A 21,630-nucleotide genomic window follows, 5' to 3' on the forward strand; every position below is an offset into this window, starting at 1 on the left:
AGGCTCTAGAAAACATCAACAGAGACTATAGAAGCTGATTTATATGGAACCTCTTACAATCTTTGCCACTTACACACACTTTCCTCAATGTTCATAGTCCTTTTAAATGGCACTTAGCATAACTGCAGGTGTTTGAATGCAACAGAGAGCCAGCATAGCTTAGTGGTTAGAGTGTTGGACTAGGACCAGGAAGACCTGAGCTCGAATCCCCATTCAACGATGAAACTCACCGGGTGACTATGGGCCAGTCTTGCATCTCTCACTCTAACCTACATCACAGGGTTGTTGTGAGGATAAAAATAACAATGAACACTACTCTGAGCTCCTCGGAAGAAGAGTGGGATATAAATGTAAAAAACCCTGCTTATTACACAGCAATGCAATATGTAGATCTAAGAAGAAACATTACTTACATAGATGCACCCTTACCATATTGACTAATGTAGCTACAGAATCCTGCTTACTTATGTACTTAAGCCTGTTTATCATGTTATGATTCCAAAATTTCCTGAAGCAGCAGCAGTCACCACAACCAGGACAGTATACTGAATTTTCCTAAGGATGAATTGAAAGATGAGTTTTGCTTATGCTCCAGACTAATTGCCATATATTGGGGTTGAGAAAAGAATTGTCCTCATGTCAGATCAGTTTGATGACATATTTATGTGTCTCTTCTCTTATAATGTGGAACTTGGCTTGTGTAGACTAGTGGAGACACCAGAAAAAACAAGTTGTTCTAGTAAGAATTAATCTGCCTGCTTTCCTTTCGCTATAATCTTACTGATAATTACTATCACCACAGGTTATTGCACTTCAGCCTTAAAAGTTCATGCCTCCGCCATCCTGAATTGATGACATCATCATAAACTGTGGTTTATGAGGCTATGTAAGATATATTTTTATGAAATTGTGTTGCTGTGTATGTTATTGCTTGTAAGCCGCCCTGAGTCCTATGGGAGTAGGGAGACATATAGATCTAAACAAACAAACAAACAAACAAACAATGCCCTTGAGCCATCCCTGTAGCAAATTTGGTTCAAATGGGTTAGGCGGCTCACAAGTTAGCCCACCTATTCCTCAAACATTCATGCATCTGCCATCTTGGATTGGGGTGGATGACATCATCACAAACTATGCCATTGAGGTGTCCCTATGTGTCACCACAACTGTTCCAAATTTGGTTCAAATAAGTTAGATCGATTAGGTGGTTCAGATCGATTAGGTGGTTCACAAGTTAGCCCACTTGCGCCTCAAAAGTTTCTGCATCTGCCATCTTGAATCAGGATGGATGGCATCATCACAAACTATGCCGTTGAGGTGTCTCTATGTACCAAATTTGGTTCATATTGGTCCAGGCATTACGAAGTTGATGGAGGGGACACACACACACACACACAATGCTGGGTGGTCTTAAGTAAGCAGGGGTGTAGCTATTATTGAGTGGATGGGTTCAAAAAATTAGGGGCCCCCAACTCCTGAGGGGCCCCCAGCCCCACCCCTCCCTATTTTCTTCATTATCTCCTTCACTCTGATGGGCAGCCGGGGAGAGGGGCAAACATAGGCCCCCTCTCCCCTAGCTATGCCCCTGAAAGTAGGCTAAAAATTGAGGAGAGCACACAAGGGGCAAAGTTCATTTCTGGGTGGGCGAGCTGTTTCCCACATGCTAGATTTCTGAAGTAGAAATGTGGGGCAGCTGGGGGGGAAACTACTTTTCTGTGGGGTCTTAGTGAATTACTTTTCTGAGCACCCACTCCCCTGGAGCCACCCTTGGTTTAGTCACTTTAAGAAAGTGGTTTTCGGACCTCCAGCCTTTCCATATTGATTCCTCTGCTGGGCATGGGCAATCTCTGGACAACGAAAGGCATTCTGGGGCATATTTTAGGGAACCTTCAAGCAGGCTGATGGCCAGGCCTGATGAACTGCAGGTAGGAATAGTAATAATCGTCATCGCTGAGAAAACTAGATGCTCTACAAAACATGTAGGAAGATAGGCTCTGCCCAAATCTAACATAAAGAGAAAAATTACCCAACGTTTCTCTGTGACTGCACATTATGGAAAATTAGTAAATGATGAGCAAACTGGCCTTCAAGGAAGGTAGATCCCCATTACTGCTCTTTGCACTGAACCATCTCAGAAAAACATTCAAGGAACACCCTATAATTTGGAAACCACAGTCTTTCTCAAGCTCTTTGTCCTGGTTTTTGCAGTACACCTCACCTCTGCTTGTGAGTAACCCACTTGTGGTCAAGTTTCTGTAGGTTAATGCAAAGGCACCTGATGGAAGGATATTCCTGCCATAGGCAAGTAAGTGTCTGGAACAGATATGCTAGGGAAAGCTGCATATGGAATTTCTGCATATGGTGCAGCTGTTTCAGAGGAAAAGTTCTGGTGATGCTAGCTGAGGCCCAGATCACATGAAAGTGCAAAACGTGATCCAGTGGGGCCTGGAATACGAACACTTGCTTTTTCTTGCAGGCACTTTGTTTTACCTCACAGTGGGGATGGTGGCTCAGATGTAGATCACGTCATGCTAGTTGTTCACTCCTTCACTTTGGCATACCTTACCTTGATGCCTCTTCCACCTAGATACATTAGAAGCAAGTTGGTGTGACAACATTAATGTGATTCTGCATCACATCTGAAAGTGTCTCTTAGTTTTTACCCATGTGGGAGTGAATGTGAATGAGGCCATTGTGGGGGGAGCTGAACATGAAAGGCAACAATTGTAGCTCATCTAAGTAACTCCACCATCAGAGATTTAAAAGGCTGCCAAAATTTAATTTTCAATTCCCCGAGTAGGCTTTTAGGTGTGAATTTGCGTAAGAGCATGTGTCACACTGATTTTTAACATGAATAGGAGGGCTCCATGGGGGAAGATTCAGATCTTGGCTACTTCAACATTAATTTGCAGTCATTTCTGTTTATTTGTTGTAAAGTCCAACCAGCGATTACTTTCTAAAGCGAGATTCCAGGACTCATGCTAACTCAAGCACGGTACATATCCCGAGTGGGAGCTGGCTGTGAGCACACAGCAGAGAGAGGAAGGGAATCTGAATGCACTCGGAGGCTCTCTTGCCCTTTTTGCTACTGTCTTTTTTATTGTTACTTAACTTCAGACATTTCAGGGCTGGCTGAGACGGACATTTAGAAGAGTCGCTGGGTCTGAGCCCTGGCTCCACAGGTGATGGAGATGCTCGAGTTGATCTTCAGACATTACACCAAACACGCCAAAAGCGAATGTCCCAGTCACCCTCCGAAGGCACCTTTAGCCGAGTCCCATCAAGCACAAGCACTTACGGAAATTCAGGCCCGTTAAGGGGGCGGGGTGGGGAGTGGTGGTGGTGGTGGTGGTGGTTGGGGCAGAAGGTGAGGCGTCCCCCAAGAATCCTTCCACCACACCTTTGTTTTCAAGGAAGGGGCTTCCCGGGAAAGTGAGGGAGAGAATGCATTCGCACAGAGACTCCTCCACAGGCCCCACAGTTTCTTCAGCCGCGCACTGAGAGTAACTCCAGATTTATACGGTGGTCGGACAGATCAGACACAGCCCTCGCCCCAAGCCCCTGCCGTGGCTATTGTTCTGGATTGTTTACTTCAGACACAGTGACGGAGGCTTCAGCATGCTTTTCTAAATGGGGCGTCGTCGACGTTATGTGTGTCCTCTTCGGTACTTCGATAAAGGCGCCCGTTTCACCTAAAACCCACGCTGGGTTTCCGAGGCTGGGAATGAGCCACTTCCAAAAATGGTCTCTCCCGGCGTGCTCGAGTCAATGTTTAATCACTAGCTCAGAATTAACTGTCGCTTCGGAAGTGCTCCGCCTCGCCTCCCGCTACCCAGCAAAGCAAGTCTGAACTGGTGGGGGGAACTGCTGCTGCTGCTGCTTCTCTGTCGCCCCTCTCGGCTTTGCTCTCTGTTACGGCGCCCCCCCCCCGCCCCGCTCCTCAGCGATCTCCTCGGAAGGTGCACTGGCGGCAACTATCAGCAGATGGAAGGGCAGAGGGAGAGAGGAGGAGGAGGAGGAGGCGGCGGAGGAGGGAGGCGGCGAGAAGGAGGTCTTTATTACGACGCTGCACAATGCCCAAGCCCTGGGGGACCTCTGCCGGCAGCAGCAGCAGGGCTCAGGAGTGAAAAGGCAGGCGGCAAGGCTGGGGCTGAAGACTGGAGCAGCGGCTGGGGAACTTTGCAGAGGGGTTGAAAGAGCAATCCGAACTCGCAGGGGAGAGAGCTCCACGCTCTGGGGCCAGGGCCACCGCTGAGAGCCGTGGTGGTGTCAGTGCCTGGCTGCCTGGGCTGGGACTGGGAGGCGCCCACGCGAGGGAAGACTGGTCCCTTCAGGCAGCAGGCGGCTCCGTTCTTTCTCCCGCCGGGCTTCCAACTTTCCTGCATGGGGTCTCCTCGGTGGAAGAGGCTCTGCCTTCTGTTCTTGATCGGCTTAACTTTCTCTGCCATCTTCTATGGGCACCACTTTACCACGCTGGATTCTCCCACCAGTCCCAGGACGGTAGCCAGGTAAGCCGGGGGACTTGGGGACCAGTGGAATCTTCAGAAATGAGGGACACTAAGAAACAACCCGGACTGTTCTTTACCACTGTGGTAGGCTGCTCGGGCTGTCCTTTAAGGAGGGTGCTCCGTGGTATTTTGCAGGATGCCTGTGGTATTCTGGGATAAGGTGCATAAGAAATCCAACAAGGAAGCCACTTAAGGGGCATCTGGCAATCCTCTTGGAAACGGAACATGAAGGGCTGGCAGAGAGATGTCCAGGACATTTCTTGCCTAATATACTTTCGTTGGTGTATGATTTCTGTTGATCTGAGGAGGGTCATGACCCAACACAGGGTCATCAAATGTACCCAAAAGATGCAGGCATCCCATTTTTTAATAGGACAGGAGCCTGGAGTGGAAGTTGGTGCTACTCTAAACCTTGCTTTCGGAGATGGAACTGCACATGTTGCTTTGCACAGAGAGCACACGCCCTCCCCCACCCATCTAAATGTGCACAGTGTTATGCCAAAAGTGTGCAATAGACAATGCAGCAGCCCAGCAGCCATTGCACTACCTCCGCTGAAGAGTGAGGAAGGGCGGACAGAACAGTCAAGTCTGTGGAGGAGAAAGAGGGGTATTGTTCGCCCCACTTCCAAAAGGCTGGGCATAAAAGCAGGCTGGGCATGCTAATTAAGTTCTGTGGAATGACTAATGCATTAGGGTTGAGACTTCCAGATGCCTGCATGTTCAAGGACTCCATGGAACAATGTCAGATTCCCAAATGGTGGGTCAAGGGTTCAACCAGAAGAATGCAGGATTCTTAGGAGGGCATCACCAGATGGCTTTAATCTGGGATGAGAGGGGCACTGATTCAGCAATTCCAATCTCAGTGTTGGGTGTACAGGATGCTACAGTGCACACTATTAATCTCCTCCACATCCCCTTCCCGTATCTGAGAGACCAGTACAAGCTTTGTGGCTCATACAACTGCTATGTCCCATGAAGAGTGTGAAGGCATCCCAGGGAAGCATTGGAAATATCTGCCTTCCTGAAGGCATTTCTCATGCCACCCCCATGTATATATTTTTGCATCCATCTATAGAGATGTGAAGTTGCAGTGTGGATGTACCCTAGGAGCAGTGTTGAAAGTAGACAGAAACGGATAAGTATAGAGTACTGGCAAAACATTTTGCTCACGTTGCTCAGTAAATGTAAATCACCCTTCAACATTATGTGGGTTTCCAGCAAAAATGTAATCTAATTTCTTTGCTGCCTTTAGAGGCGATCTCTTGGAAAGGAGCTGAGATCAAAAAGATAGTTGAAACAAGTAGGAAATTAAACTCAAACCCCAAATTGTCAATACAGTTTGGCAAACGACATTACAAAAAAACTACTTTTGGGCTTTGCATCTTGAGATTAATTTCATCATGAAATCCAGCTTTCTACGTGCAGATCCCCCCAGCCTAGTGTTTGAGAAGAGCAAGCAAGTTTCACAAACCAAACACCATAAATATGAGTGCCGAATGCTCCCTTCTTCATCTTCTTTTTATACTGTAATGTTGAGTTCAATAAGTTTGAATATGGTTGTAAATGATCTGATTTCAAAATCGTGCTCTCTTGTTTCAGCTCTAGTACTAAGAACATGCATATGTCTGTTTAGTTAATGTTTGTGTGTCTGTGAACTCAACTCTGAAAAGCCCTAAGAAATCTCAGTTGAGTTAGTTAAGATAGGCATGATGCTAACATATCTTGCAGACTGACCATACCCTATGTGTGGACATTTACTTCAGTAACTAGAAATGGCCTGCAGCTTTGCACATGTGAGGTCCCCCCCAACTTTTGTGAAGCACTCCCCACCCAGAGAGGCAAACATGCCAAATGAGATGGTGCAGTTGTTCCTGCCAACACACCAATTTACAGCACCACCAAGAAGCAGTTGCAGAGCACTTTCCCCCAGTGTCTTATTTAGAAGCATCTTGGTCAAACAGACGGGTTCAAACCTCATTGGGGCAACTTCATACATTTAACATTTTGTACTCTGGGACTGATTGTTGAACACAAAATACATGTGACAGTTATCATGTATGGATGCTACCAATCCATTTTTGTCTGGAAAATAAGCCCAATTAGGGGACCAAATTTTCACCCCTGGTTGGCATTCATTTGTACTTTGCAACTAAAAGTTATGATTTACCTGTGAATGACTTGCATAAATTTAGTATTTCTCTGTGTAAACTGCCCTGAACCATTTTTGGAAGGGTGGTATAGAAATCAAATTAATAATAATAATGACAGTGCTTCACCTCCCTTGTTTCATTAATCTTTGAAAGCTATATTCTAACTGAGGAATAGCAGTGGATTTCCCATAAGGGAATTTTAAAAAATGGTTTTGTATCAATGGTACTTCATACCTGCTTGTCTGGGGGGGGGGGATGTATGGGATATCTTCAAGCTGTTGGAGATGTTATTTCTTGCTAGTGAAGTTATCAAGTCCAAATGGTGAAAAAAGTCAATATCCATCACAAAAAAAGTGGAAATAGAGGACACTTTTCACCCCCAAAGTCTTCACTGTATGTCTGCACAGTGTGCTCTCTGGGTGCAGAGTTCTCAAGGCTCCTGCTGCTTAACCGTAAATTCATTTCCTGGTTAGGTTTACCACACACACGGACCTCTGTCCTCCTCCCTCATGGGTCATCCAGCCTGCTCTCCCCAGCCAGGCCAGCAACTTCACCTCTTGGTTTAAGGCAGGGCAGCCAGCTAATGGCCGAGCCAGCCTTTTTGCATGGTGGCGCAATGGTGCATACACAGACTCCCACTCACTCGCTGTTATCTGTGACTGCAAACATTTATATACGATTTTTAAACAGAAGGTTTCACAGTGGTTTTCAAAGAAAAATAATGAGATACTCCCCTGTCTCCAAATGGCTCACAATCTAAAAAGAAACACAAAGTAATCCCAGCATCAGCCACTGAAGGAATGCTGTGCTGGGGTTGGAAAAGGCCAGTTGCTCTCCCCATGATAAATAGAAGAGATTCACCAATCTAAAAGGTGCCTTTTTAAGTGCCTGCCAAGGCACTTTAAATGGTGCCTTAGCAGGGAGGCTGCAGAGTAAAGTTAGTTAGCTAACTGCTAGCTTCTCACTGCTGCTGCTGCCGCCGCCGCCACCACCACCCCATGAAGCAAGCAAGCTGCACCTGTTGGGCCCAGCTATCCGTGCTCCTGCATCACTTGGCTCTGCCACCTGCCGCTGAAGCAGAACCTCCCCTCTGGCTTCCCCATTGGATGGATGGCCAGTAGGATGCTGGCAGGGGAAGGAGACAGAGGGAGAGAAGCTGCTCATGGGAGCAAAGTGTTCTGAGTGAGCAAAATGTTCCAGCTGATCCCCAGAACTTCGGACACCACAACACATGCAAAAAAAAGTTATTTGGTCCCCAAAATAGTGTCTGTTCTTCCCAATGCAAAAAAGGAGAGGAGAAGAGAAGAGAAGAAAAATAAATTAGAAAAAAATTATTTTGTCCCCCAAATAGTTGCCTGTCCTCTATAAAAGTCCCTACCTGGCAGCCCTACCTGCACAACATAAGACCCAGGCCACGGGGCTTTTTTAGCTGGCCCACAGATAGGAATATCGCAAAGCAACAGCAGGAGCCATGAAGAGCTCTCTGCCTGTCCTGCTGATAAGCAGCTGAAGTTCAATACAGTTAGTCCCCTGCTTACTAGGGATGTGCGAAACGTTTCGGATACAAAACGTTTTGTACCCAAAACAGCCTGTTTCGGGTGTTTTGTAGACAAAACAAAACACCCATTTTCTAGATCCAAAAGTTTTGTATACAAAACAAAACATCCCTGTTTCGGCTACAAAACGTTTTGTTGTTTCGGACCTCCATTTTGTGGTGATCTCTGAGTCAGTCTCCATTTTGTGTTTGACATCTCCTTGAATTTCCCACCCTTCCAGCCTTCTGATCGGTGACCTAAATCATGGGCTGACCTGCTGACAATTCCCTCCTTGTTCCCCATTGGCTCTTTTGCTTCTTGCCACTCTTTACTGACCCCACATTGGCCAGGGGAAGGGTTGCTAACCCATGGGGTGCTGGGTTCTGTTGTTTCTGTGGTGTTCTGAGTGTAGATTCTCTGGTAGCATATGAGAGTGGATTCTTGTTTTTCACTGAAAATCTCATATGCTACCAGAGAATCTACAATGAACACCTCAGAAACACAAAACCCAGTACCCCAAGGGCTTGTGGGTATGGAAGTGGTTGGCACCCTATGTGCACTACACAACCCCTCATTCTGGGCAACCCCAGTGCCCCCCAAGTGGAATTATGGGGCTGCTGAAACCTCCATTATTCCCTATGGGAGAAATCTTAAAAGGCACGTAAACTTCAACAATTCACAAAAGATCAGCCCTTTGCCCAATGGAGAGGAGAACTGGTCTTGTGGCTGAGCATGACTTGTCTCCATAGCTAAGCAGGATCTGCCCTGGTTGCATATGAATGGGAGACTTGATGTGTGAGCACTGCAAGATATTCCCCTCAGGGGATGAAGCCGCTCTGGGAAGAGCAGAAGGTTTCAAGTTCCCTCCCTGGCTTCTCCAAGATAGGGCTGAGAGAGATTCCTGGCTGCAACCTTGGAGAAGCCGCTGCCAGTCTGTGAAGACAATACTGAGCTAGATAGACCAATGGTCTGACTCAGTATATGGCAGTTTCCTATGTTCCTAATTCTTTTGAGATAATTCTGGAAGTTTCCTTGCCCCCATTGGGCACTACTACCCACCACACTCCGCTCTGGGTCATCCCTTTCCCCTTGATTTGAAGCGATACATTTGCTGGAATCCCCATTATCCCCTATGGGAAAATTCTTAAAGATGTGTAAACTTTAAAAATTCACAAAAAAATCAGCCCTTTGCCTAATTCCTTTGAAATTTGGGTGGTAGCTTCCACCCACTGAACACTACCACCACCACCCACTCTTTTTGCCCTGGGACCCTTTTAAAAAATCCAAATCGATTCGGATTCGGAAAATTCAGCTACAAAACAAAACAGGGCTGATTCGGATTCAGAAAATTTGGGTACAAAACAAAACGGGGGTGTTTCGATTTGGTTACAAATCGAAACAAGAAAATTCCAAAATGCACACCCCTACTGCTTACTAAGCAAAGAGACGCCTTTTAAAGTGGTGATTCTCTTATATTTAGCAAGGGGAGAGCCAGCCGTGGCTGATGTGGGCACTGCCGGGGGTGGGGGTGGCGGGAGGCACTTCTAAGGGTAGACACCCTTACCTCTCATACTGCTGCACCTGAAAGCTCTTCCCAGCAGCAGCATGGTGCCCAGCACCCACTGTGGCACAGGATCGGATCCGCCACTCAGCTGGCAGAGGCCATTTGCATGACCAGAAAATGGCCTCCACATATGTGTGGAAGCCGGCTGAGTGGCAGAGCCAATCCTCCGCCTAAGTGGATGCTGAGTGGGGCGCTGCTGCTGGTGTTTTCAGGTGGAGCGGTACGGGAGGTAAGCACCCAACTTACATTTAAGGTGCTTCCTGCTGCCCGTCCCCAGCAGTGCCCGCACCAGCTGCCACTGGGGAGAGTAACTGGCCCTAACCAGCACAGCATCCTTCCAGTGGCTGTTGCTGGTATCTGCCTTGTGCTTCTTTTTAGATTGTGAGCCCTTTGGGGACAGGGGACCATCTTATTTATGTTTTATTTATTTTTCTATGTCAACTGCTTTGAGAACTTCGGTTGAAGAGCAGCATATAATTATTTGTAGTAGTAGCACTAGCAATAGCACTTACATTTATATACCGCTCTATAGCCGGAGCTCTCTAAGCGGTTTACAATGATTTTAGCATATTGCCCCCAACATTCTGGGTACTCATTTTACCGACCTCGGAAGGATGGAAGGCTGAGTCAGCCTTGAGTCCCTGGTCAGGATCGAACCTGTAACCTTCTGGTTACAGGGCGGCAGTTTTACCACTGCGCCACCAGGGGCTCCTTGTAGTAGTAGTAGTTGGCTGATTGAGGCTGCTTGATGCCTCCTGCCTCTGAGATGGAGCCCACTCATACCAGCCGTCTTCCCTATCCCTGACTCCAATTAATGTGCTGAAAACTGATCTTGGCCCCTGGCCTACCGGACATCATTGGAGTTAGGCACTCTTTTAGTGGATGTTTATGCATATTTAATAGCAGTGTGGTTATAATGAAGGATTTTGGAAGAAAATAGAAAAGGTCAATCAGGAAGCTTTTAGAGATACAAATTGTCCTGACTTCTCAACTAGACCATCCATGCATCCACTCCTTTCTTCTACTTAGCAGGAAAAAAGTAATCATTTTAATAACATTCAAACTTTAAAAAATAAAATTTAAGATACATAATTGCAGATAATGTCAAACAATGTACCTTAAATAATTTATTTCTGTTTTGATATTATATATATATTTAAAAGTTTTTGATGATTACATTATTTGTTAGTGAAAAATGTAGCAATAAAGAGAGATTTCCCATGTTACCTTAGTCTGAAAGACACAACATTTGATCTTTGTTATATGTTATACAATGGTTATTTTCTAGGAGTGTGCACGGAACCGGTCCGGGGCCATGTAAGAGGCCTCCCAACTGGTTCGGAATTCAGCCGGTCCGGCGGGTGGGGGGGAGAGTGGCTTTAACGGCGGGGGGGGGTAGTACTTACCCCTCCTGCCGCTTTCCCCCCTCCGGCGCTTGACTTATTAGCAAAGTTTTTGGGGTGGCAGAGTTCCTCCCTGCCGCCCCTGTCCCCATCATTGTCTTGAAGAAGGAGAAGTTGGCGCCACGCATGCGCCTGTCATGGCACGTGCGCGCCCGCCCGCACACATCACATGCAACGTGTGACGTATGCGGCGTGCACGGCGGTGGTGGCAGCGATGGGCGCATGCATGGCGCCAACTTCTCCTTATCCAAGACAACAATGGAGGCAGGGACGGCAGGGAGGAACTCTGCCGCCCCAAAAACTTTGCTAATAAGTCGAGCGCCGGAGGGGGGAAAGCGGCAGGAGGGGTAAGTACTACCCCCACGCCCTTAAAGCCACACTCCTCCCAGTGCCGGACCGCGCCTCTGTGGTTCTGTGAATACCTCTACCATCCATATATATATATATATATATATATATATATATATATATATATATGAATGATATGAATGATACACACACACAGAGGCATATATTTAAATTACCTGGTCTTTTAAATCTCCATTAGCTGACTATTGTGCCATGTACCCTCATACACAGGGTATTCTACTGCGTAGCATTAAAAATGACCCACTTCTGGAGACCATCCAGGATGCTGGTCTGGGTGAACCACAGAGTTTCCCACAAGTGCAAAACCAACCTGGCAAGCAAGTTCTCTTTTTCCCACAGGTCTCTCAATGATTATAAAATGTAACAGAATCAGTCCTTTATGCTTCATCAGCATCTCTGCTGATAAGCTTCTTTTTAAATAAAATGAAACTTGGCAGTAATGTTAATTGATACCTAGATCCTAAATGTACTGTAGCTAAGGGCACAAATAATATTACCTTTCCCCTTGCTGTTAGAACCTGCAGAAGTATAGATTGGGAGATGCTGGCTGATTCGAAGAGGAAAATTACTGAAAATAGTCTCACTGGAATGAAAAGGACATTAGGCAATGTCTAACTTGCCTTTTTAATTTTCAGTGGGACTACTCTGAGTAATTTTTAAAATGTTTATGTACTTTATTGTAATTTTTGTTTTGTTTTTAGTATGTTCTGAATTGTATGTTTTATTCAGTTCTTGGGAGGGGGAGTGTTGGTGGTTTTACTTTGTGAGCTGCCCAGAGAACAGTTGTATTGGGGCAGCCAACAAATAGTTATCATTTATCTATATATTTAATTATCTAAGGCATACCCCTGGCTAATCCCATGCATGGCAGCTCTCATGAGAGTTCGGAGAGCTGCCGGATAGCCACAGGATAGGTGGGAGGGAAGAAAATGGCGGCCGCGGCAGCGGCTGTCCACCCATCCAGAAAGCAGCAGCGGGGGAGAAGAAGCAGGCCAGCCAGCCAGCCAGCCAGCCAGAAAGTGGGTGGAGAAGAAGCAGGGCAAGGGGAGAAGAAGTGGGGTGGGGGAAGAAGAAGCGGGCTGGCTGGCCAGCCAGAAAGCAGGGGTGGTCAGCTGGGCAGGGGGGATAATAAGTGGAGAAAGCAGAGGGGCAGGTGGTGGGAGAAGAAGCTGGCCAACTGGTCAGAAAGTGTCGAGGGGTGGGATAAGCAGGGAGGGGGAGAAGAAGTAGGCTGGCCAATTGGCTGGCCAGAAAGTCGGTGGGGGGGGAGCCCAAGAAGGGGGGGGAGGAGAAGCCGGCAGGCCCAATAGAAAGCGGCATGGGCAGGCGGGGGAGAGAAATAAAATGGCAGTGGTGGGTAGGTGGGCCAGCTGGAGGTGCAGATGCTCTGCTCCTGGCCCAGCTTGTTGTTATTATTTTATTCTTTCCTCATAATGTTAGCCATTGGTCTTAAGAGGCCACTTGAGATTCCCTTTCCCCTGATGTCTACAGCCCTATTCATATGTTATGTCCCGCACTAGGGATGTGCATGAACGGAGGTTTATGCACTGATTCAGCACTGCGGGAAGGGGAGCGGCGAGCAGGATATTTTTTAAAAGAGGAGAGCAAGTTCTTACCTACTCTCTACCTCCACATGGAGCTTTCTGCTGCGACGGTGCTGCCCCCAGGAATCTGCACATGGCACTGACACACACATGGTGTCTGCGCAGGCACAGGCTTAATTTGTGTGGTCAGCCATGTGTGTGCTGGCGCCGTATGTGGGTTCTTGGAGGCAGCGTCAACACAGCAGGAAGCTGCATGCAGCAGCGGAGACCAGGTAAAGACCTGCTCTCTTTACCTGGTAAAGACCAGGTAAAGACCTTGTCCGAACTGGTTTGGTGCTGAACAAGTGCACGAACCTTGGTTTGTGTACGTCGCTATTCAACACTCTGTGCAGATGCAGTTATTCACATGTTATGTTGAATACAGGTACAACAGTACAGTTCCTAACTGTACCAGGCATTCATTCATTCTCTCTCTCTCTCTCTCTCTCTATCTCTATCTCTATCTCTCTCAGTCAAATTTGTATACTGCCCCAAACTGTCCATCTCTGGGCAGTTTACAACAACATAAAACAAGTTAAAACACTAAAGTAAAAACTTTTAAAGAACTTAAAATCACAGTTAAATTAAAACGCTTGGGTGAAAAAATAAGTCTTTAGAGACTTTTAAAAAGTTGTCAGAGATGGGCAGGCTCTTATCTCAACAGGCAGTGCATTCCAGAGTCTCAGGGAAGCAACAAAGAATGCCCATCCCTGCGTGGCCATCAGTCAGGCTGGTGGCAGCTGCAGACGGACCTCTCCAGATGATCTCAATGGATGATTGGGCTCATGGCGAAGAAGATTTTCTCTTAAATACCCAGGGCCTAAGCTACTTAGGGCTTTATAGGGTACAAGACGACCCCACACAGAGCATCTGTGCGCTCTTTGGGGCTGGCTACCTCCCCCCCCCCCGCCCAGTCTCCGGCGGGGCCGAGTGCAGCCGCTGCTGCCAGCGGGCCGAGTGCCAGTCTTTGCAGCCGGCCACCTCTCCCCCCACCCGCAGTATCGGGACCTGCCACCGCTGCCACCTCCTTGCCCGTCGGACAGTCCTCGCCTCCTTGCCCCTCTCACCACCCATCGCAGCCAGGCCGGGCCTGCCAATTGTCCTTTCTCCTGGGTGCACCAGCCAATCAGGCGCCTCCGCAGCCCAGCCAATCAGCTGGGCTGCCAGGACGCATTTTCCCTGGCACACCCAGGAGAAATATATCTATCTATATATATAGATAATCAACACCTTGCATTTTGCTCAGAAACATATTGGTAGCCAGTATAGCTTTTCTAGGATAGGAGTAGTAATATGGTCTCTTTGAGATAACCCAGAGACCAGCCTGGCTGCTGCATTCTGTAACAACTGTAATTTCCAGACTACGTACAAAGGCAGCCCCACATAGAGTGCATGGTAGTAGTCAAGTCTAGAAGTTACCAGCATATGTACCTCTGTTCTGAGGTCATTTGAGGGACCTGTGCCCAGGTTCACTTTTAAAATGAACACAGGTGCAGTCATTCACACAGGAACGTCTGTGAGTACCGATGTCTGAATAGGGCTTACATGTAGGAAGATTTTGAGATGAGAGCACATTTAGACATATGACACATCTTTTACATTCTGCAGTGGAATATTCTCAAGAGGGCTTTAAAAAAAATTCCTCTCAAATACACATGTAGCGGTGGACATAAGACCTATGCTAGCCTTATTAGCTATATATATGTGCCACTAACTGGCCCCAGCAAGCTAGTCCACCCTGAAGATGAATGCTATGATTGCTCACAGTAGCTGGAACATTTCCACAGCCTGACCTGATCAACTGTATTTTGGAGAAAGAGATTATAAAGATTATATAGTTTTCTTATAGAACCTTAAGAATCAAAGTGAGGAAGGCATTCTCCAGGGGCGTAGCTAGGGGAGAGGGGGCCTGTGTTCATCCCTCTTTCTGGCGGCCCCCCAGACTGAGGGAGATAATGAAGAAAATAGGGAGGGATGCAGCTGGAGGGCCCTCTGGAGCTGGGGGCCCGTGTTCTTTGAACCCTTTTGCTCAATTATAGCTACGCCCCTGGCATTCTCCCTTCCTCGGAGTCCTCCAGAGTACCATAGTTCCATAGAACCTAAAGATTTTTTTCCTGTTTCAGACACCCTACTAAAACTGTATCATTATCTGTCTATTATTGTATATATTAGCTGGCCCGGGCTCAGAGCATCTGCGGCTCTAGTCCTTCCCCACTCCCTCTCGGTTCTCCCCCCATTCTCAGCCCCCTGGCCGCAAAAGAAAAAAGATTTTAAAAACAAAACAAAAATGGCCCTGTGAACTTCCAGGACCTACGGAATGTTGAGAGTGTAAAGATAAAATGCTAGAATAACTCGTCTCATTGTCTGGAGAGGGAACTTTGGGTTCACATATTGAGTGTCAGAGACAGCTACTCCTGACTTTGCTGCTGCTATTGTTTGATGGGAAGCAGCAATGAATGTCACTTTGCTACTGTTTGATCACAGCTATTCTAAAATCCCAGAACTCTCAGTTGTTTCTCTTTGGGTATACCCCACCACAGGGCTCACTTCTGCCCTGCAGTGGGGGGAGGGGGGGAAAGAGCCTAAAGAAACCAGAAGTTGGGCAGACTGTGTGTGACTAAGAGTTAACTCTATGTTTGAGGGCAATTGAGTCACAGAATATTGAAGGTGTCTGTCATGGGAGGTGGTTTGAGAGAGGAAATTTTGAACACCCTTCAGATTACAGTATGCTGGAGGCGAGCATTCAGGTTGGGGAATGTGTGCCATGAGGTTAAAAACTCTTCTCTCCACACTACCCTCCCCCCACCCCAGCTATATTGCAATAAAGCCCTCAGGTTTGGGCAAGGGCCTGTTTTTCTACTGTGGCAATTCTTCTCAATATCTCGATGCTTGGCAACAGTGTCTGAGGAAAATAAACTTATTTGTCTTAAGGACTGTTATAAAATGCAGAGTTCTAAGTTTGACTCTACAGGACATTCTTTACTATTCACACACTTTAGAGTACTTTAATAGAGGAGTTCAACCTGTCTTTCAGCCTTTTTGCTTTATAGTGAACAAACAATACACATTTCTTCAGCTCTGTCAGGGTTTTACAATAACATGCATCAAAGAGTTCTGATGGTAATCAATTCTGCAAATAATTCAGAAACAAGGCTGGATGACAAGTGTTTGTCCAAGTACTTCAGAATTATGCCAGGTGTGCTCAGATAGGACTAACTACTAACAACTCCTGCCTTTGCTGCGATGGAAAGTTCCATTGATTGTTTACAAAGTAACTAGCTGGGCTGGGCGCGGAGCATCTGTGCCTCCGCCGGCCCACTTCTCAACCGTCCCCAACTGCTTCGCCCACCCACCTGCGGTTTCTGGCTGGTGGGCCAGCCTGAAAGCTGGCCTACCACCTCCTCACGCCCGCCCACCCTGTCTCGGCAGCCAGGCTGGCCTGCCGCTGCCTACTGCTACTGGTGGCCAAGCCGGGCCAGGTCGGCCACTGCTGCCTGCTCACGCCGGCCAGCCGCTGGCGGGAGCAACCCGCTTTTTCCTCCTCTCCCACCCGCAGTTTCTTCCTCCCCGCCTGCCACCTCTCATCCGCCAGCCAATTCCCGGTGGCCGGCCCGGCCCACTGCCACCTGCTGCTACCGGAGGCTGGGCTGGTCCACCGCTGCCTGCTCCTGGTGGCCACCCGCCCACTGGGGCCAGCATCCCTATTTTCTCCCATCACTGTCACTAATGGGCAGCTGCTCGTGAACTCTCGCGAGAGCTGCCGCACATGGGATTAGTGACGGGTACGCCTAGGAGAAATAAATATATAGATGATTCAAGTTATTGTTCTCTCATTCTCTCTCCTTATAAATCAAATAGGAGACACTAAACCCACAATGTATTTCAGTGGAGCAGAAACTGGTAAGTCTATACTGTGTTTTTGCTGTCAAGAGAAAAACCACTCTGAGATCTACGTTTGGCGTAGAAATATAATAAATAAATGAGAAAGCAAATGGAAGGGAACATTTTCCTTCACAGTTATACCCATCTTTAGCTATTGGCTACATATTGCACACAAATGCTTGTAATGAAACCCCAGCTCTCTTTTCAAGGCAAAGCACCATCAGAATGTTCAGAGTTTGAGTGGAGGAGCTGCTGAGTGGTGGGAGGAAGCAGGGGTGGCCGCAGGAATGGGCTTGAGGTAAGGTGCAAAACTGGAGCGGAGCTATAATTGGGCAGATGGTTTTTAAGAACCCAGGCTGCCCAGCAACTGGGAGCGGCTTGAGTCAGCCCCAGCCCCTGGCTAGATCTCCAGAAGGGCTGCGCGAGCCCCTGGAGCTTATTCCCAGCTAGCTTTTGCTGGCTGGGTGTGTTTTTTGCTCATTCTCCCCTGACAGAGAAAATGAACAAAATGTCCAGCCAGCAAACACCAGCTGGGAATGAGCCTCGGAGGGCTCACACTGCCCTTCCAGGGCTGTAGTCATGCCCCCTTGTACATCACATGTAAGGGTGTGTGGCCTGAGCTCCGGAGGGCTGCTCACATACCTTCCAGAGTGCAGGCTGCCTGACATTTGCTGGCTTGGTGCATTTATTTCCCTTTCTCTCCCTCGCTGGGAGGCCCCCTCACATGCAAAGGGTGTGGCCAGAGCTCCAGAGGGCCCGTGTAAGCCCTCTGGGGCTCAGGTCATTTCCCATTCTCTCTTTCCAGCAAGGGGGAAAAGGGAAATAAATGCACCTAGCCAGCGAACACTGGCTGGGAATGAACTCCAGAGGGTTTGTACAGGCCCTCCAGAGCTCCGACCACACTCCTTGCACATGGCATCACTGACATGGCACAGTGGGGCCACCAGGGTGGGGAAGAACATAGGAACATAGGAAGCTGCCATATACTGAGTCAGACCATTGGTCTATATAGCTCAGTATTGTCTTCACAGGCTGGCAGCGGCTTCTCCAAGGTTGCAGGCAGGAATCTCTCTCAGCCTGATCTTGGAGGTGCCAGGGAGGGAACTTGGAACCTTCTGCCCTTCCCAGAGCGGCTCCATCCCCTGAGGGGAATATCTTACAATGCTCACACTTCCAGTCTCCCATTCATATGCAACCAGGGTGGACCCTGCTTAGCTAAGGGGACAGGTCATGCTTGTTGCCACAAGACCAGCTCTCCCCGTGCCCCTGACTCTGCCTCTTGCAGAAAGGGTCCCCCCACATCATGCCCCCTGTTCCTGAAACAGGAAGTTAGAGACACAGGAAATGTATTTCATCACTTCCTGTGATGAAACTGTTGAGGAGTTTGAGGAGAAACATTAAAGTCCTCACACTGCAGAGTATGCTCTGATGGTAAAGTTGCTTAGCCCAAGAAATTATCTGGAGATAGTAGGTTGAGTTCAAAAAGACAGATTTATTAAGAAACTAAACATCACATACTAAGAGAGAGCCATTGAACAACATACACAAACAGGCATTAGCCTTCCACAACAACTGAACAGTTCTAGCTGACTTTAACTGACCAAGACAGACATATTAACATACCATCATGCCTCTAGTGGCCAGGCGGTCTTGGAGGAAACTGATTATCTACATGCATTTCAAACTGGTTTTCGGGCAGGCTATGTGGTGGAGACTGCCTTGGTTGGACTGATGGATGATCTTCAATTGGGAATTGACAGAAGAAGTGTGACTCTGTTGGTCCTTTTGGACCTCTTGGCAGCTTTCGATACTATCGACCATAGTATCTTTCTGGAGCGCCTGAGGGGGTTGGGGGGTGGGAGGCACTGTTTTACAGTGGTTCCGCACCTACCTCTCGGATAGATTCCAGATGGTGTCGATTGGAGATTGTTGCTCGTCGAAATCTGAGCTTAAGTATGGTGTCCCTCATGGCTCCGTACTTTCTCCAACACTTTTTAACATCTACATGAAACCGCTGGGAGAGATCATCAGGGGATTTGGAGCCGGGTGTTACCAGTATGCTGATGACACCCAGATCTACTTCTCCATGTCAACTTCTTCAGGTCAGAGCTGGCATATCCTCCCTAAATGCTTGCCTGGAAGCAGTAATGGGCTGAATGAAGGAGAATAAACTGAAGCTGACTCCAGAAAAGATGGAGGTACTTACTGTGCGGGGTCAGAACTCTAGAGACGATTTTGATCTACCTGTCTAGATGGGGTCACACTTCCCCAAAAGGAACAGGTTCGCAGTCTGGGAGTACTTCTAGATTCACACCTCTCCCTGGTTTCTCAGGTTGAGGCGGTGGCCAGGGGTGCTTTCTGTCAGCTTCGGCTGATACGCCAGCTGCGCCCGTTTCTTGATATCAATAACCTCAAAACAGTGGTACCTCTGTTGGTGACCTCCAGACTTGACTTCTGTAATGTGCTCTACGTGGGGCTGCCTTTGTACGTAGTCCGGAAACTTCAGTTGGTTCAGAATGAGGTGGCCAGGTTGGTCTCTGGGTCATCTCGGAAAGACCACCTTACTCCTTTACTGATGGAGCTACACTGGCTGCCATTAGGTTTCTGGACAAAATACAAAGTGCTAGTTATAACTTCTAGAGCCCTAAATGGCTTAGGCCCTGGGTATTTAAGAGATTCTCTTCTTCACTACGAGCCCCACCACCCATTGAGGCCATCTGAGGAGGTCCGTCTCTAGTTACTGCCAACCCGTTTGGTGGCTACACAGAGATGGGCCTTCTCGGTCGCTGCCCTGAGGTTGTGGAATATGCTCCCTGCTGAGATACGATCCTCCCCATCTATGGCAATTTTTAAAAAACACCTGAAAACACATCTTTTTGCCCAAGCTTTCTCAGCTTCCTAAATTTTTTAGGTTTTAATCACTGGTTTATTTTTAAATTGTTTTAAGATTTTTGTCTATGTTTTTAACTTGTTTTATGCTATTGTTAACTGCCCAGAGACTAAAGTTTGGGGCGGTGTACAAATTTGACAAATAAATAAATAAATAAATAAATAAATAAATAAATAAATAAATAAATAAATAAATAAATAAATATTGCACACCATACACAGGAAAGCAGATGGCCTGATACATTTATTTAGCACTACCACTCTTCGTCTCTAGGCTGCTGCTGCTGCCTTTACCATTTTCAGCCACGAAACACAGATGTTGGCACAAGACCTTCATCAAACTCATCCCGCTAATGATCTCAACTTAGACCTGCACTTACTGCTTTGAAATTCAAGGAACTATGGTAATGGTGAGCAGTCTTAATAGGTAACCACAACAAAAGTGCACCTGCTCCACACATTAGTCTTTCTTGACAGAGGGCCTCTTGATCTAGATCTAAACACTGAGGGCTGTTAACTTGTTCACATTTTGCAGGTGAATGAGGGTGTGCTTGTAACCAGTTTACTGATTGAAATCAATTACCCAGTGATTTAATAAAAGTGGAATGTGGTGGTGAATTAAGGTAATGGTTTTAACTCAAATAATGTATGTCTGATAAAGCAACCTTGAAGCTGACCTCAAGGCAACCTGCTCAGTCAAGAGAAGGGCCTAGGTTAACCATTGCAATATTGTCAGCAGTGGGCATTCTTTCACGGTGACAGTTCCACTTGAATTGCGATGGATGCTTTTGCTCTCCTCTGATTTGGCTTCCCAAAGACATTGCACTGAAGTTGATTGGAAAGGCATGTCTGAGCAAGTCATATTTGCTTAATTCAGTTCACTAAATCCAAGGCTAAATCCAAAGATTTAGCCTCAGCCTCACGCACAGTTCCACTTTGTGAACAATGATTTGTTAACATTGACTGTTACACTTATGTCCTTTTAAAACAACAATGAACAACTCGATCAGTGCTGAAACTGCACTGGCATCCTGTGATATGCAGATGCTGGGGGGTAACTTGTACATTGTTACCAGCTTCGTTTATTCTGCCCGGTTCCCAGGAGCCTCCCTGTTTGCAGTTGCATCTCCAAGCTTCGAGATTGAACTTTGGATATGTTCAGGAGCTTCACATTAAAGTGAGCCCCCAGTTTATGGTACACATGGCGAACAGGTCACTTAGTTGGCAATTGGCTAGTCACCCCTAGATTTGGCTGCAAACAAAGCAAATTGGAACAGGGATCAAAATGCATGCCCCCTCCCCATACGGGGACCCCAGCTAAGCAGACTCCTAGAATTTAACTATAGTAAGTTAATTGGCATCCAAGGCCACTCTAAACTTAGAGTGAGCCATCTCATTCCCCTCCCCTTTCATGGAAGATAACGACATGCTAAGGAGCCAGTTATGCCAAGCAGGAAGAAAAGTAGATAATGGTCTCCCCATCACAAAGGAGATGAGTCAGTGACTAGACCTAGAGGTGTATTTTATTGAAACTATTGATAGGATTACTGGAGAGCCTACCAGGCACCGATACTCTTTTTGCACACCTGCCACAATCAGCCTTGCACACAGAAGGCAAGCCTGCCATGGTTACACCCAGGAAAGAGCGATCAGACACAATCTGATCCTATCTAGGAACATAGGAAGCTGCCATATACTGAGTCAGACCATTGGTATACCTGGCTCAGTATTGTCTTCACAGACTGGC

The 21,630-nt window shown here is 47.2% G+C and overlaps 1 protein-coding gene across 5 annotated transcripts in view; it reads left to right on the forward strand.

Moving 5' to 3' along the window:
• The first annotated feature begins 4,036 nt into the window (after window positions 1-4,036).
• The window catches only part of ST6GALNAC2 (ST6 N-acetylgalactosaminide alpha-2,6-sialyltransferase 2), a 64,846-nt gene continuing 47,252 nt past the window's right edge, over window positions 4,037-21,630 (forward strand). For 3 of the 5 annotated variants that reach the window (XR_008316954.1, XR_008316955.1, XM_053299721.1), the window contains exon 1: window positions 4,038-4,508. Coding sequence is in view for 2 of the 5 variants with exons in the window: in XM_053299721.1 (XP_053155696.1) it covers window positions 4,384-4,508 (125 nt within the window). In the remaining 3 variants the exon portion in view is untranslated. Of the gene's footprint in view, window positions 4,509-21,630 lie in introns of all 5 variants that reach the window. The other 2 variants (XM_053299720.1, XM_053299723.1) reach the window with 2 other exon arrangements.

Source organism: Hemicordylus capensis, chromosome 2, assembly GCF_027244095.1.
Source record: "Hemicordylus capensis ecotype Gifberg chromosome 2, rHemCap1.1.pri, whole genome shotgun sequence".
Taxonomy (NCBI): domain Eukaryota; kingdom Metazoa; phylum Chordata; class Lepidosauria; order Squamata; family Cordylidae; genus Hemicordylus; species Hemicordylus capensis.